The following is a 15308-nucleotide window of genomic DNA, read 5'->3' on the forward strand; positions in this document are numbered from 1 at the left end:
GTGGTGGGGGCGGGTGCCAGCCCCGGAAAAAAAAAAAAAAAAAAAAAAAAAAAAAAAAAAAAAAAAGAAAGACACAGCAATCACAATAATATACTGAACTTTTCAAAAGGAGAGAGTATGCAACTCTTTGTGCCATTGAGATATTAAACTCCACTGGGAGATGCTAAGTTAACACTGAACCCCTTCCCTTCAGTTCAGTTTGGGACTAGACTTAGTGCTTCCTCTCTCTCCTCCCATCTTTAATATTCTTTAATGGTTTTTTCCCCCCAGCTCTTGGATGTAAGTCTAGCTGATGAATTGCATGCAGTCTCCACTGTTAATACTATGCCTGGCAACAGGATGAAGAAATGTCAGTATCCTGACATCGGACCATCAGGTGTCCAGCTTCCTCTGCTCTCTCCTTATCAGGGATACTGTTGCCCGCGTTGTGGGGGAAGTTGAACATGGAATAAAGGGGGCCCCTTTAAAAGTCATATTCAGGGGAATGATCCCCTATATAAAAAGCTAATCTTCAGTCCGAAGCAACTAATCAATAGGAGAAGGCTGGATTTCTGAACAGGTTTCCCTAAGGATGTCTAAGGGGTCATTCATCCTCTCAAACCTCTTGAGAGCTAAAAAGATGGTCTGATAAGGAAGGCTTGGTCATGAAGTTCCCAGAGAGTTTGTGGCTTGTCTAGCTGGAATAGGAGAGTTGCTGACGCCCTGGATGCTGCCTTGGTATTTTAGCCTGTAGAGTTAAGGAAAATTTAGCCAAACTGTCCAAATTCACTAAAACTCACCACCACCAGATCTATAGCTCCTTTCCATCACTGCACTCATACAAGCACTGTGGAGCAAAGCTAATAAACTCTTCCAGGATTTTGTTTTTAAAAATAGTCTGTTAATACACCTTATGATTTTCTATGGTCTTTTGATCCCATTACCTACAAATTAGTCATGACTACCTGAGCAAATGAAAAAGTATTTCAAATGAACACAGGTAGGAATCTGGTCCGAATTGGGAGCCATTCCCACCACCAGGCTAATTTCACAAAATCCACCTCTTTAAAATAGTACCACACACACACACACAAAAATCCTTGGATGTTAGAAATCCTTCAAGAGAATATTCACTCATAGAATTATATTTGTGCCATATCTATCCAGTGTGCCACCGGGCCGGCCCTATGCAATTCATTTTTAACCCTTTCACTCCTATTAGGTCAGTGGAACTTTATGCAAAATTATTCTTGTTTGTTCTAATTTTTAGATGAATTTCCAGTTCGGAAAACTTCTCCCCCCATTCCGCCACCGAAATGTGTGTATTTTAGCAACATTTCCAGGCTGACACATTAAGGAATCAAAAAAAAAAATTAAAATGTAGGGCTGCCACTTTCTACACTGCCTTACTACAGACTAAAAACGACAGCAGGAGAACTAGGCACTTGGTCTTTTAAGCTATCTCCCCCCATCAGTCTCAGCATAACTAATCATACATTCATTATTCATATAGTGTGTTCTCTGTGTGTGAATTATTTATTCCCTTACCCCAATGCCTGAATATTTATAAATTCGCTCATTTAGCTAAGAGTGTATGCCTGGTTTAAATATTTTAAATAATTTAATACAGTTGAACCCTCTCAGAACTTAGCTCCTTGGTGCATTAATTTGCATACTTCCTAGGTTAGACTGAGCCCCAACGTGACTCTACACAGAAGTGCTCCCTAAAGGATACCAGTGTTAGATGGAATCAGACTTTATTTATATTCCGTTTTTTTTTTTTTTTTTTTTTACAAGGAGTAAAAGTAGCAGTTTGGTTCTTTAAAAATTTTTTTCCACCAGGAAATCATGTTCCCTCTGGTAATGGGAAATTTCCACAAACTGAGGTTTACTTATCCCATTTTTCACAAACATGGAAAAGGCCACAAAAACACACCAAAGTGACAACGTCCAGGACAAAGGTGTCTAAGCCCTGAAGCAGGATTTAGAATGGCTGCCCTGCCAAATTGCTTATTTCAGGTTTAGTGACCTGCACTCTGGCTTCAGTCATATCCATGCATATTGCAAGCTCCTTTCTGAGGGGAGAAAACTGCAAAGGTTCAGTATTTGGACTTGCAGATGAAATAAAATATACGGATATACATTTCATGCGCGTTTTAAAATTTCTATCCTCCCAGCTATAATTTCTACAATACCCAGCTACGGGCTTGCTTTAGGGACAGGTTTCCTTTGTGTGCAGAATTTAAGTGGGCGCTAAAAAAACCCTCAGGATTCAAAATCAATAATTTTTAATGCAGCATTTAAAAAGTCAAGACTAATGAAGAAATTCCACGTTGACAAAATTATCACAAATTTAAATATACCACGTCCTCACTCATAAGTGGGACCTAAATTTTTTTCTTAAATAAAAGCAAGATCTGACCCTATCTGCCTCACTCGCCTCACCCTGATGTTAATCCTGACTTCAATAAAGTGTTAGTTACATAAACAAGAGTGCAGCCAAAGTCTCCTTTTATTTTTAATTGGAACATAGTTGATTGCACATATCTGTGGGATACAGCATTGTATATCAATACCTGTATTCAATGTGTGATGTTCAAATCAGGATAATTAGTATATTCAACATTATACAAAGTAGTCAATTTTCGTGGCCCTTTACCAATTCCTCCCTTACCCCCCTTTACCTCCCCCTTTCCCACCTCTGGTAACCTCAGTTGCGTTCTCTTCTCTTGAAAGTTCACAAAGCTTCCTGACTTGATTAATTTACATACTGCGTGAAAATGTGTACCTCGATGCCCAGTAGGCATTGTCCCCACCCCAGAGCTCAAGGGCGGGCTGACTGCAGTGGCCTCGAGCCTCCCAGGTAACTTTTGACTCTGGAGGGGAGAGGAGACTTGGGAGAGAGCCCAGAGCAAGCCGCTTACCCTGTGAACACGTCGGGGTATTGAGCGCGTTGGAAAACACTCTCCAGTTTGTGCAGTTGCAACCGGCTGAACTTGTTGCCGCAGAAGCTATGCTGCGGGTCCCGGGGTTGCAAACCCTCGGTGGCTCCGTGGGCTGGCTCATCCGGCTGCTGTCGTCCCAGCTCCTGGTCGCCGCCTCCACCCCTCGTGGTTCTCGTTGTTCATGGGGCCAGGAGCTCCCCGCAACGTGCCCTTCTTTTGCTGCCCAGGTTCAGACAGTATTTTCTCCTGGTCGTCTCCTCTCGCCACGGTCTCCGAGGTCACGGTAGACTTCGCATCTGGAAAGGAGGAAAGCCAAAGGGAGAGATCAGGGCCTTAGAGCCCAGCGTGTGTGGGCGGAGGGAGGCGAAGGCCGCGCAGCAGCGGCCGGTCCACTCCCTTCTCCCTGGGAAAGTTCGTCTCCTGGAGTTCGCCGAAGCCCGTGTCCCGGGCCAGCCTCCCAGGCTGCGGTAGCCGGTGTCATCGTGCCTGCACCCGTGAGGAGGCTCCGCGCTGAGTGCTGTCGATGAAGCTGTGCGCCTCCGCGGACTCTGCGCTGGGGTCCTTCTTTTTAGCGCCTGGTGGGGGTTACAGCCTGTCTGTCGCCGGTTCAACGCCGGGTAGGCGACTGCCATTCTGGTCTCCAGTTGCGGTGTGTGTGGCGGTGCGGACCTGCTGGGAATCGCACGCGGCCAAGGCGTGGCCATCAAGTAAGGAGAGTGCTTGCTGGAAGGGCGCTGGTACGGTTGTGCGTGTATGGGGAACGGAAGTAAATCTTGCAGTTTAGCTGACTACTCCCCACCGAGGAAGGGGCAGTGCTGGATTGTGCAGGCCGATATGGGGCAGGGGGAGCGGCAGAGGAGCGAGACCTCACGCTAGCCCCTGGGGCCCTTGGAGAACATCTCCCCTCCAGCCCTGATGCACGCTGGTTGGCATATGACAAGGTGCCCTGCGCTCCTCCAGAGCCAGAGACGCAGAGATAGAGCTGGAGAAGGCGAGGAGCCCCTAGCAGCCCAGGCGTGCTGAAGCGAAGGCAGTGCACTTTGCGTTGTGGGCTCTGAACACCACTCTGAACACACCTGTGGCGGGGAGTGGAAACCGGGAATTTGGCAACTAATGGGTGGGACTCTGGTTCCGTTCCGTTCGCACTCAAAGTCGGCGAATCGGACTAGTAGTAATTAACATAAAATGGTTAGGTCGGAAACTACTTACTAGGTTTTTGCGACCACGTACTGAAAACTGAACGCACTGTGCTCTCCAGGGGGCCCCGGGAGCGGGAGCTTGGGGCTGGGTTTGCAGAGCACTCTGCGTGTACAGAGGCAAGAAACCCAGCACTCCCCTTGTGAAAGCTCCAAGTACTCCACGTCAGGGTACAAGCGCAGGACCCACGTCAGAGAACAACTGCAGAACCCTGCCCAGTGTTTACTGCATCCAAGAAAGCTTACACTGCACGTGGCCCTTTCTTGGGCTCTGGACGCGACTGTGGAGCGTGTAACTCTGCTATGCCATGCCCCGCCCGGGCTCTGGCTGCAGGCCCTCCACAGAAGCGCACGTGTTGGGTGTGGTGGGTGGGTGCTGTGGACTTGGGTTAATTCCCGCTTTCCCCTTCTCCTCCCCCTTGTCGTTTTTTCCCTCTTCCTTCCCCTTCTCTTCCTCCTCCTCCTCTTTCTTTCCCACTCTTTGTCTAGAATATCTTCTTGAGCTCTTGCTCCTCACTGATAAATGTCAAATAAAAAAGAGCCCGGGTAGGTAGGGTGGTGAGGGTTGATGGAGTTTGGATGTGTCGTCCCCTCCAAAACTCCTGTGGAAATCTGATCCCCAATGTGGCAGTGTTGGAAACTGATTGAGTCATGGGGGCGGATCCCTCATGAATGGATTAATGCTCTCCCTGGGGTAGAGGGGATTAATGAGTGAGTTCTCGCTCTATTAGTTCCCGGGAGAGCTTGTTGCTTAAAAAGACCCTGGCACCTTCTCTCTCTCTCTTGCTTCCTCTCACCATGTGATCTGCTTGCACCCGCCGGCTGCCTGCCACTTTCTGCCATGAGTAGAAGCAGCCTGAAGCCCGTGCCAGATGCAGCTGTCCCAGAATCGTAAGCCAAATAAACCTCTTTCCTTTATAAATTTACCCAGTCTCAGGTATTTCTGTTATAGCAACACAAAACGGACTAAAACAGGGGTGCTCTATGTTTTTCCCGTCAAGAAGTGTTTTGCAGGTGCCTTGGGACGAGTTAGTATCCTGAATATTGAGAATAGCTCCTTAATAATGGGTCCTGTGCTTGACAATGTACATTATTTATCCTATTTTTACCTTCATAACCACCATTGTTATCAGACCCACTTAATCAAATAAATTAAACTATTTTCATAGGCCTTTAAAAGTATGGTAGACCCTACTCACCTAGCCTACAGATAGGGTAAGGACTTAACGGATACGGATAAGTTCCTCCTGCCTCATGTTCCCAGAGGGTGGGTATGAAACCAGCTGTAGGACCAATTCACTCCAAAAAGCTGTCAAGTGATTTCACCTCCACAGTCTCTCCCTGACTTTAACCAAGATGTTTCCTCCTCAGGCTGGCTTTTGCTGGGTTCTGCAGGACTCCCCCTCTCATTGCTAGATACTCTGTGATGAATTTTGGCCTGAGGTCAGTTATTACATGAGAGGCCTACAGTGGTGTTAATCATGGTGTGCATTAGCCTAGCTAGGACATCTGTCAAAATTTGAGTCATGTGGTCTCCCACATCTGAGATTTCCAAGATTTACTCCAGTGCTTTCTAAACTTCAGTCATTCATGTGCCCTTTGGTGAGTGTTGCCTATCTGGGCACCAGCCAAAATAGTGTTTACTTAAAATTTTTAGTTAAATTGATTCACTTCTTGGAAACATTACATACCTAATTGAGCTTCATCCAAGTAAAAATAGGCATGAATTACGGATTTGATGTCCCAGATTTACGAGGGCAGGGACCCTGGAGCCAGATTGCTGGCACATGCATCATGGCTTTGCTTGTCTATTGCTGGCTGGTTAACCTGGTGAGTTGCTTTTTCTTCCTGTGTTTCAGTTCTGTGTAAAATAGGTAATAATAGTACCTACCTCATGGGGGTGTTGTCAAGATTGAGATGATAAGGGCCGCCCCGTGGCTCACTCAGGAGAGTGTGGCGCTGGTAGCGCCGAGGCTGCGGGTTCGGATCCTATGTAGGGATGTCCGGTATGCTCACTGGCTGAGTCTGGTGCAGACAACACTGTGCTGAGGGTTGCGATGCTCTTACCGGTCAAAAAACAAACAAACAAAAAAAGATTGAGATGATAATAATAGTAGCTCACACCTGTTTCTTACTGTTATTTAGGCAATGGTCTAAGTGATTTGTTTATATTAACACATTTAATCCTCTTAACAACCCTATGGACATAGGTCTGTTATTATCCTCATTTTACAGGTGATCTTATTGAGTCACAGAGACATTAGCATGCTCACAGTCACCTGCTTGGGAAATGTGGGACCTGGACCTATCCTCTGAGTACTATCCCTGACACAGAGGACATGTTCAATGATGTTTGCTATTCTGCTATATGCTATTATTATTGTACTTCTGTAATTAGTTAACTAGAGGTAACCAGAGATAAAAGTATTTTTTCAACTCAAAATTCTCTTTGCTTGTTTGACTAGCAAATTAGTGCCATAGCTATCTAGTGGTTCCTCAGGCATTAATAACCAAGGGATAAATGGTGATATCCAGAATAATGAGTTGAAAACAGGATGCTAAAGAAAAGTGGTTGGATTTAGGAAGCTGAATAACAATTCTTATCAACACTACATTCTTGTCTATTGTTGGGATAATGAATTAGTACTATAGAACTGCTCAGATACAGGAAACTAATTAATTGGTGATCACTAGAGATATGCAGATGAAGCCAGAGAGTGGAGATCTCATTCTTACCATAACCAACTTAATATTTCTTGTTAACATAATGAGTTAGTTCTATATAACTAGGGATACATAGAAAACTAGTGAACTAGAGACAACTACAAAAATTCAGAGAAGACTGGAACCTGGAAAGCAATCCTCGACAAGTCTAAATTCTTGTCTTTCCTTGATAAAATAAGTTTGTACTATAGATATCTAGTGGTATCTAGGCTGATAGTAAATTTGAGTTAACTAGAAATAATTAGGAAAAATATTTGAAGCCATGAAGTTGAAAAATCATGATTTACCACTCTAACTTCCTATTTCTTGTTAGGATAATGAGTTAATACTATAGATAGCTGGTGATACCTACTTACTTATTTATTTTTCTTTGCAGCTGTCCAGTACGGGGGATCCGAGCTTGTAACCTTGGGGTTATAAGGCTGTGCTCTAACCAGCTGAGCTAACTGGCCAGCCCAAGGTGATACCTCTTTAATTAGCTAACTAGAGATAATTAGAATTTGTATTTGAAATCAAAAGGTTATATCTATGCTATGTAGATTATATCTTATGCTCAAATGACCAGCATAAGGCAGGAAGCCAAAATCACTTTTCTCAACTCTCACATATTTCTTGTTGGTAGTAATGTGTTAATATGATAGGTAAGTCATGGTACCTAGGGAAAAAGTAAACTGCAGATAGCCTGTGATAACTGGAATAATTAGTTGTATCCAGGGAGATGAAATTAGTTAACTAGAGATAACAGACTCTACCTTCTAATTTCTGCTGAAGAGTTAATACTACAGGTAACTGGGGGTACCTAGGGAACTAGTTAACTAGACATAAGTAGAGATAAATAAAAAAACACATAGGGGCCCAAAATCTGGGAAACACATTTTTTCTCACATCTAAATTCTTACTATAGTGGAATAAATGAGTGAATAGTGCAGTTATCTAGTGTTGCGTAGGTAATTAGTTAAATAAAGGTGACTAGAAATTACCAGAATGAATATTTGACACCAGGAAGTTAATAAAGACATATTCTTAATTCTAACCTTTATCTATCTTTCTTTCTTTCTTTCTATCTATCTATCCATCCATCCATCTATCTATTGGTGCCTGGCCAGTATGGTGATCCAAACACTTGACCTTGGTATTTCATTTTTAAGACAATAACAAGGCAGTATTATTGATAAGTAGTGGTACCGATTTATTTATTTAATTAGAGGGAATTAGTATACCTAGAACAATAATTTGGAGCCAGGAAGTTGTAAAAAACATTCTTCTTAACACTAAGTTTAGTTGTTGCTGCAATCATGTGTTAATGCTATAGAAAAATATGGTACCTAGGTAACTAGTTTACTAGGAATAGCTAGAGATAACCAGAAAATCTATTTGAATCCAGAGGTTGAAAAACTGTTCTTCATCACCATGAATCTTATCTTGTGTTAGAATAATGACTTTGTACTATGGATAACTAGTAATAACAGGTTAACTAGTTAACTACAGATAACGAGTTGAAGCAAGAATGTGGATCCACAGTCTTCTCAACAAAAAATTCTTATTTCTGGTGGAAATAATGTATCAGTAGTATAGATAATTAGGGATAGCCAGTTTTCTAGATATCTAGAGAAACTTTGAATATGGGAAGCTGGAAAACACACTTTTCTCAATTCTCAATTCTCATTTTTATTTTAAGCTGGAGTTAGTAATGTAGATAACTAAACGAAGTTGGGTAGGAGTTAAATAGAGATACCGAGATAAAAGCAGAACAAATAGTTGAAGCCAGAAGGCTACAAAAATTCTTCTCAAATGTTAGTCTGAATTCTTGTTGGAATAGGATGTTGATATTATAGATAAATACCGACACCTAGGTGTTATTTACATAGATGGCTAAAGATATCTAGAATAAGTAGTTGAGGTAAGAAGCTGAAATAAAGTTTCTTCTAGACTCCACCTTCATTTTTCCACTTGGATTAACGAGTTAGTACTGTAGATGAATAATGGTACTTAGGTAACTAATTAACTAAAGAGTATTAGAATGCCTAGTTGAAACCAGGAATTGGAAAATACACTCTTCTCAGTCTAACTTCTTATCTCATGATGAAATAATTCATATGTCCAAGAGATGGCCAGTGGGACCCTAGGTAGTTTATATGAGATATACAGAGATAACCAGGAATATCAGTTGAAGTCAGAAAACAGAAAAGGACATTCTTCACAAATTTAAATTCTTATTTCCTATTGAAATAAAAGTTAGTACCATAGATATGTAGTGGTATCTAGATAATTAGCTAAATATAACTAGTGATAACTAGAGAAACTAGTTAAAGGCAAGAGGCTGAAAAATCACAATCATCTCATGTCTATATTCTTATTTCATTCTTGGAATGAGTTAATTGAAGAGGTATCTAGTGGAATTTAAGTAATTTTAAAATTAGAGATAATTAGAGAAAACCAGAAAAATAATTTAAGCTCACCAACCTGAAAAACACCTTTCTCTCAACTGTAAGTTCATATTTCATTTTGGAATAAAATGTTAATACTGTATATAAATATTAGTACCTAGGTTAACTACTTTATTAGACTTGACTAGATGTAACTAAGAAATCTAGGGAATTCTAAACACATTTTTCTCACACTAACTTCTTATTGCTTGTTGGAAAAACGAGTTAATAGTAGAGATAACTACTAATAACTAGATAACTACCTACTTAACTGGAGATATAAAGCAATCATGGCTTGAGGCAAGGAAAAAGAAAACAAATTTTTCTCACATCTGAATTTTCATATCTTGAATTAATAAATTAGCCCAATATGTAATTAGTCACACCTAGGTAACAATTTATCAGAGGTAACTAGATGCAACTAGATGTACTGGTTGAATTTAAGATTTTGAAAAACCCATTCTTCTCACATCTAAATATTTATAGCTTTCGTAATGTGGAAGTAGTGCTATAAATAGAGATAACTTACGTAAGACTTACAGAGATAATTAGATATAACTAGAGTGAGTATGTGAAGGCAGGATGCTGTTAAACACATTTTTTCTCAAATCCAACTTCGTAGTTCTTGTTTAAAAAACTTGTTAGTAATATAGATAATATGTGATATCTAGGTAAGTACATATCTAGAGATACTAGAAATAAATAGAAAACATATTTGGAGCTAGAATGTTGGAAACTCATTCTTCTTAAATTTAAATTTTATTTCTTCTTGACATAAGGTATTGGAAATATAGATAACTAGTGGTAGCTATGTAACTATTTAACTAGAGATAATTAGAATTAGCCGGAAAACTACCTAAAGCCCCAAAGCTGAAAAATTGATGCTTTTTATCTCTAAAATCTTTATTTTTATTTCTTTTTGGAATGTGAAAATAGTGCTGCGAATAGCTAGAATAGTGAGATAAATTTTATATAGAGATAATTGGATATAACCTGAACTAGTTGAAGGCAGGAAGCTAAAAAACACATTTTTTCAACATAACTTTTTATTTCTCATTGAAGTAATACAGTAGTATTATATATAACTAGTGTTACTTAGTTAACTACTTATCTAGAAACAACTGGAAATAACTAGAAACTAATTGGAGCCAGGATGTTGAAAAATACATTTTCCTTAAGTACAACTTCTTATTTCTTCTTGGAGGTACTTGAAGTAAGGTACTAAATAGCTAGTGATACATAGGTAAACATTTAACTAGATATAGATAAATATAAATAATTAGAAATAACTGGAAAACTACTTGCTGCCCCCCAAAACAACAAAAAAGTATTTCTCTTTTCTAAAACTTTTTGAATTACTACAGATAACTAGTAGTAGTCATTTGGTTAACTATGGATGACTAAACATGAGTAGAAAAATTAGTTAAAGCTGGGGATCTAAACAAATAGAACACAACATTGTCAACTGTAAATTCTCTTTATCTTTGGAATAATTAGTTACTACTAGTACCTAATACACATTCAATTATACCTTTGTAATTAATTACTTAACTAGAAATAACCAGAGAAAACAAGACTACCTAGTTGAAGGCAGGAAGCTGTGAATCACATTCTTTTCAACTCTAAATTCTTTTTACTTGCTGAAGAAAACTGGGTCAATCCAGTAAGCTGAATAAATATTCTGCTTGGTCCTACAGTCCTATCTATTGTTGGAATAATGAGTTAGTACTATATAAAACTACTTGTGCCCAGGAAACTAGTTAATTGGATATAACTATTGATATGGAAATGAAGCTGGAGAGTTGAGAAAACATTCTTCTCATAAATAACTTTTTATTTCTTCTTAGCATAATAGGGTAGTTCTGTATAACTATTGGTACCTAGGTAACTACTGAACTGGAGATAATTAGAAAAACAGAGAAGCCTAGAAGCTTGAAAGCACAACCTTCACACATCCAAATCCCTATTTTTTGTGTGAAATAATGAGTTTACTATGGACACCTGGTGGCGCCTACATCAGTAGTGAAATAGATTTGACTAGAAACAAGCAGAAAAAATTGAAATCATGAAGTTGAAAAATCATAATTCACAACTCTAACTTCTTATTTCCTATTATGATAATGAGTTAGTGCTATAAATAGCTGATGATGTCTATTTTATCACTTACCTAGAAGTAACTGGAGAGGATTACAGCAAGTGTTTGAAGCCTGAAGGGCGAAAAACAGTCATATAGTACTATGTTCTTGCTCCTTGCTGGAAATTTTCCTTAGATCTATAGGTAAGTGTTGGTACCTAAAAAACTAGACATATAGAGATATTTGGAGATAACTAAAATGACTAGTGTAAGCCAGGAAGCCCCAAAATGTTTTTTTTTTTTAACTCTGAAATGCTATTTTGTATTGGCATAATGTGTTAATACTATAGATAATTGGTAGTACCTAGGAAATGAATAAACTACAGATCATTTGTGATAAGTAGAAAAATTAGTTGAATCCAGGGAGTTGGAAACATATTTTTCTCAACTCTACCTTATTTCTCATTGGAGTGATGGACTAATACTACAAATAACTAGGTGTCCATAGGGATCTAGATGAGTAGAAATGAGTAGAGAGAAGCAGAAAAACTTGTAGAAGCCCAAAACCTGGAAACGCAATTTTTCAGAACTAAATTCTTATTATTTGTGGAATAATGAGTGACTAGAATGGTTATGTAGTGATACCTAGGTAATAAGATGTAACCAGAATAAATATTTGAGAACAGAAATTTAATAAAGAATAAAACAGTAGGTTATTTATAAAAATTATAATGTTAATTATTATTAATATAAACAATAGTCTTAAATAATAAACAAGAATAATAAATAAGAATAAAACATTATTCTCAAATCTAATTTTTTTTAATGATAAAGTGTTAATATTATTGATAAGTGGAGGTCCCTATTTATTTATTTAGAAGTAACTAGATATACCAACGACATTAATTTGAAGACAGAAATCTGAAAAACCATTCTTCTCACCACTAAATATTAATTATTATTTTAATAATGAGTTAGAATTATAGATATCTATTGGTAGTAGGTGTATTAGTCAGGATTCTCCAGAGAAACAGAACCAATAGGATATATATAAATATATAAGAAGAGATTTATTATGGGAGTTGGCTCACATGATTATGGAGGCTAAGAAGTTCCACAACCTGCCATCTGCAAGCTGGAGAGCCAGAGAAACAGGTGGGATAATCCAATGTGAGTCCGAAGGCCTGAGGACAAAGGAGCCAATGGTGTAACTCTCAGTCTGAGCTGGAGGACTGAGAAAGGGGGGCCACTTGTATAAGTTTTGGAGTCCAAAGCCTTAAGAACCTGGTGCTCTGCTGTCTGAGGGCAGGAGAAGATGGATGTCCCAGCTTCAGAAGAGAGAGGGATAGCTAAGATAACTAGGATATCTGTTCGAATCCAGAGGCTGAAAAGCCATTTTTCACTACCCCAATTCTTATCTCTTATGGGAATAAAAATTTAGTACTATGGATAACTACTGCAAACTCAGTAACTAGCTAACTACAAACAACTGCAGATAAATAGGTATAGCCAGACTGTGGAAGCCACAATCTTTTATAATCAACCACATTGTATATCGACAAAAATAAATAAATAAATAAATAAACAAATAAAATAAATAAAAAAAAAAAATAAAGTTCTTATTTCTCACTGAAATGATGCATCAGTACTACAGATAAGTATAGTAACCAGATATCTAGTTTACCATATATCTAGAATAATTATTTGAATCTAGGAAGCTGGGAAACACATTCTTCTCAATGCTCATTTCTTAGTTTTGAATATTCAATTGGTAGTGCAGATAACGAAATTTATTTAGGTAAGATTTAAATAGAGATTACCATATAATAGCAGAAAAAATATTTGAAGCTAGAGGGCTAAAAACATCCTCTTAAAATGTTAGTCTTAATCAAATCCACAGTGAGATACTGCCTCACACCTATTAGCATGGCTATTATCAACAAAACAGAAAATAGCAGGAGTTAGTGAGGATGCGGAAAACTGGAACACCGAATGTGAAATGGTGCAGCTGCTGTAGAAAACAGTACGGTGGTTCCTCAAAAACTTAAACATGGAATTATCATATGATCCAGAGATTCCATTCCTAGGTGTATACACAAAAGAATTGAAAGCAGGGACTTGAGCATATATTTGTACACCCATGTTCATAGCAGCATTATTCACAATAGCCAATAGTGAAAGCAACCCATGTATACCTTGATGGATAACCGGATAAACACAATGTGATATGTACATAGAATGAAATATTAATCAGCCTTAAAAATGAATGAAATTCTGTTACATACTACAACATGGATGAACCTTGAAGACATGCTAAGAGAAATAAGCCAGACACAAAAGGACAAATACTGTATAATCCCATTGTAGAGTAGTCAAATTCATAAAGACAGAAAGTAGAATGGTGGTTCCTAGAAGCTGAGGGAGGGAGTATCAGGGACTTACTGTTTAGTGGGTATGAAGTTTCATTTGGGGAAAGTGAAAAAGTTCTGGAGATGAATGGTGGTGATGGTTGCACAACAATGTTAATGTAATTAATGCCATTGAATTGTACACTTAAAAATGGTTAAAATGGTACATTTTATGTTATGTATATTTTCAAAACAATATTAGGCTTAATTCTTGCTGGAATCATGGTTTTGTGCTATAAATAGTGGCTCTAGGTGTGTAGTTACTTAGAGATAGATAAATACATGTAGAAAAAGTAGTTGAAGTTAGGAGCTGAAATGCAGGTTCTTCTGGACTCTAAATTCTTTTTTTCCTTATGGATTAACAAGTTAATAATACAGATAAATAATGGTACTTAGGTAATTAAGTACCTAAAGAATACTTGTAAAAGCAATTGAATCTTGAGTTGCAAAACAGGTCCTTCTCAATCTAACCTAATTTCATGTTGAAAGAACTCATAAATCTGAGATAAATAGTGGTACATAGGTAACTAGTCTACAGGAGATATCTAGAGATAACTGCTAATTCCTGTTAATGTTGGGAAGCTAAAAAAGACATTCCTCTCAAATCTAAACTCTTGTATATTTTTTTGAAATAATGAGTTGGTACTATAGATATGTAGAGGGACATAGATGATTAGTTAACTATAGATAGCTGGTGATAACTAGCATAACCACTCCAAATCGGCAAGCTGAAGACAACAATCATCTCATGTCTCAATTCTTATTTCCTTGTTCTAATAATGAGGTAATTGTACAGCTATCCAGTGGGATCTAGGTTATTTGTTAACTAGAGCTACCTAGAAAATGAGTTGTTCAAGGGATTTCTGGGCTGATCAAGAAAAAAGATATGACCACAAGGTGGCAGTAGCGCACACAAACTTTGGGTGAGGATGTGAAGTCCCTCACAGCATCAAAAGCTAAGGCTCCCAGGCGCAACCATTTGGAAGAGAAGGGAGGGCAAGTGAACTCCTCGAAGAGAAGGGAATCAGCGAGGAGGGTTACATGTATAGGAACACTTCCAAGCTCATTTTATGAGGCCAGCATTACCCCAATGTCAAAGCCGACAAGCACTCTACAAGAAAAGAAAATTACAGGTCAATATCTCTGATGAACAGACATGCAAAAACATTCAACAAGATACTAGCAAATGGAAATCATCTTGCCGAAGGGATACCTGTTCCCCAATGTTCATTGCAGCACTCTTTACAATAGCTAAGAGTTGGAACCAGCCCAAATGTCCATCATCAGATGAGTGGATACGGAAAATGTGGTATATCTACACAATGGAATACTACTCAGCTATAAAAACGAATGAAATACTGCCATTTGCAACAACATGGATGGACCTTGAGAGAATAATATTGAGTGAAACGAGTCAGACAGAGAAAAAGAAATACCACATGTTTTCACTTATTGGAGAGAGCTAAAGGTGAATGAATCAATTCACACACATACACACATACACTCACACACACACAAAAAACAAACAACAACAACAACAACAACAACAACAACAA

The 15308-nt window shown here is 38.6% G+C and overlaps 1 protein-coding gene across 1 annotated transcript in view; it reads right to left on the reverse strand.

Annotated features, from left to right (window-relative positions):
• Positions 1–3556, reverse strand: part of LOC103608523 — an 8108-nt gene extending 4552 nt beyond the window's left edge. Inside the window, exons 1-2 of the mRNA XM_008592950.1 lie at positions 3207–3556; positions 2904–3095 (exon numbers count right to left, since the gene is read on the reverse strand). Of these exons, the coding sequence (XP_008591172.1) occupies positions 2904–3095; positions 3207–3556 (542 nt within the window). The remainder of the gene's footprint in view (positions 1–2903; positions 3096–3206) is intronic.
• Between the last annotated feature and the right edge of the window lie 11752 nt (positions 3557–15308).

The sequence above is a fragment of the Galeopterus variegatus genome, unplaced genomic scaffold (genome assembly GCF_000696425.1).
Source record: "Galeopterus variegatus unplaced genomic scaffold, G_variegatus-3.0.2 Scaffold8523, whole genome shotgun sequence".
NCBI lineage: Eukaryota > Metazoa > Chordata > Mammalia > Dermoptera > Cynocephalidae > Galeopterus > Galeopterus variegatus.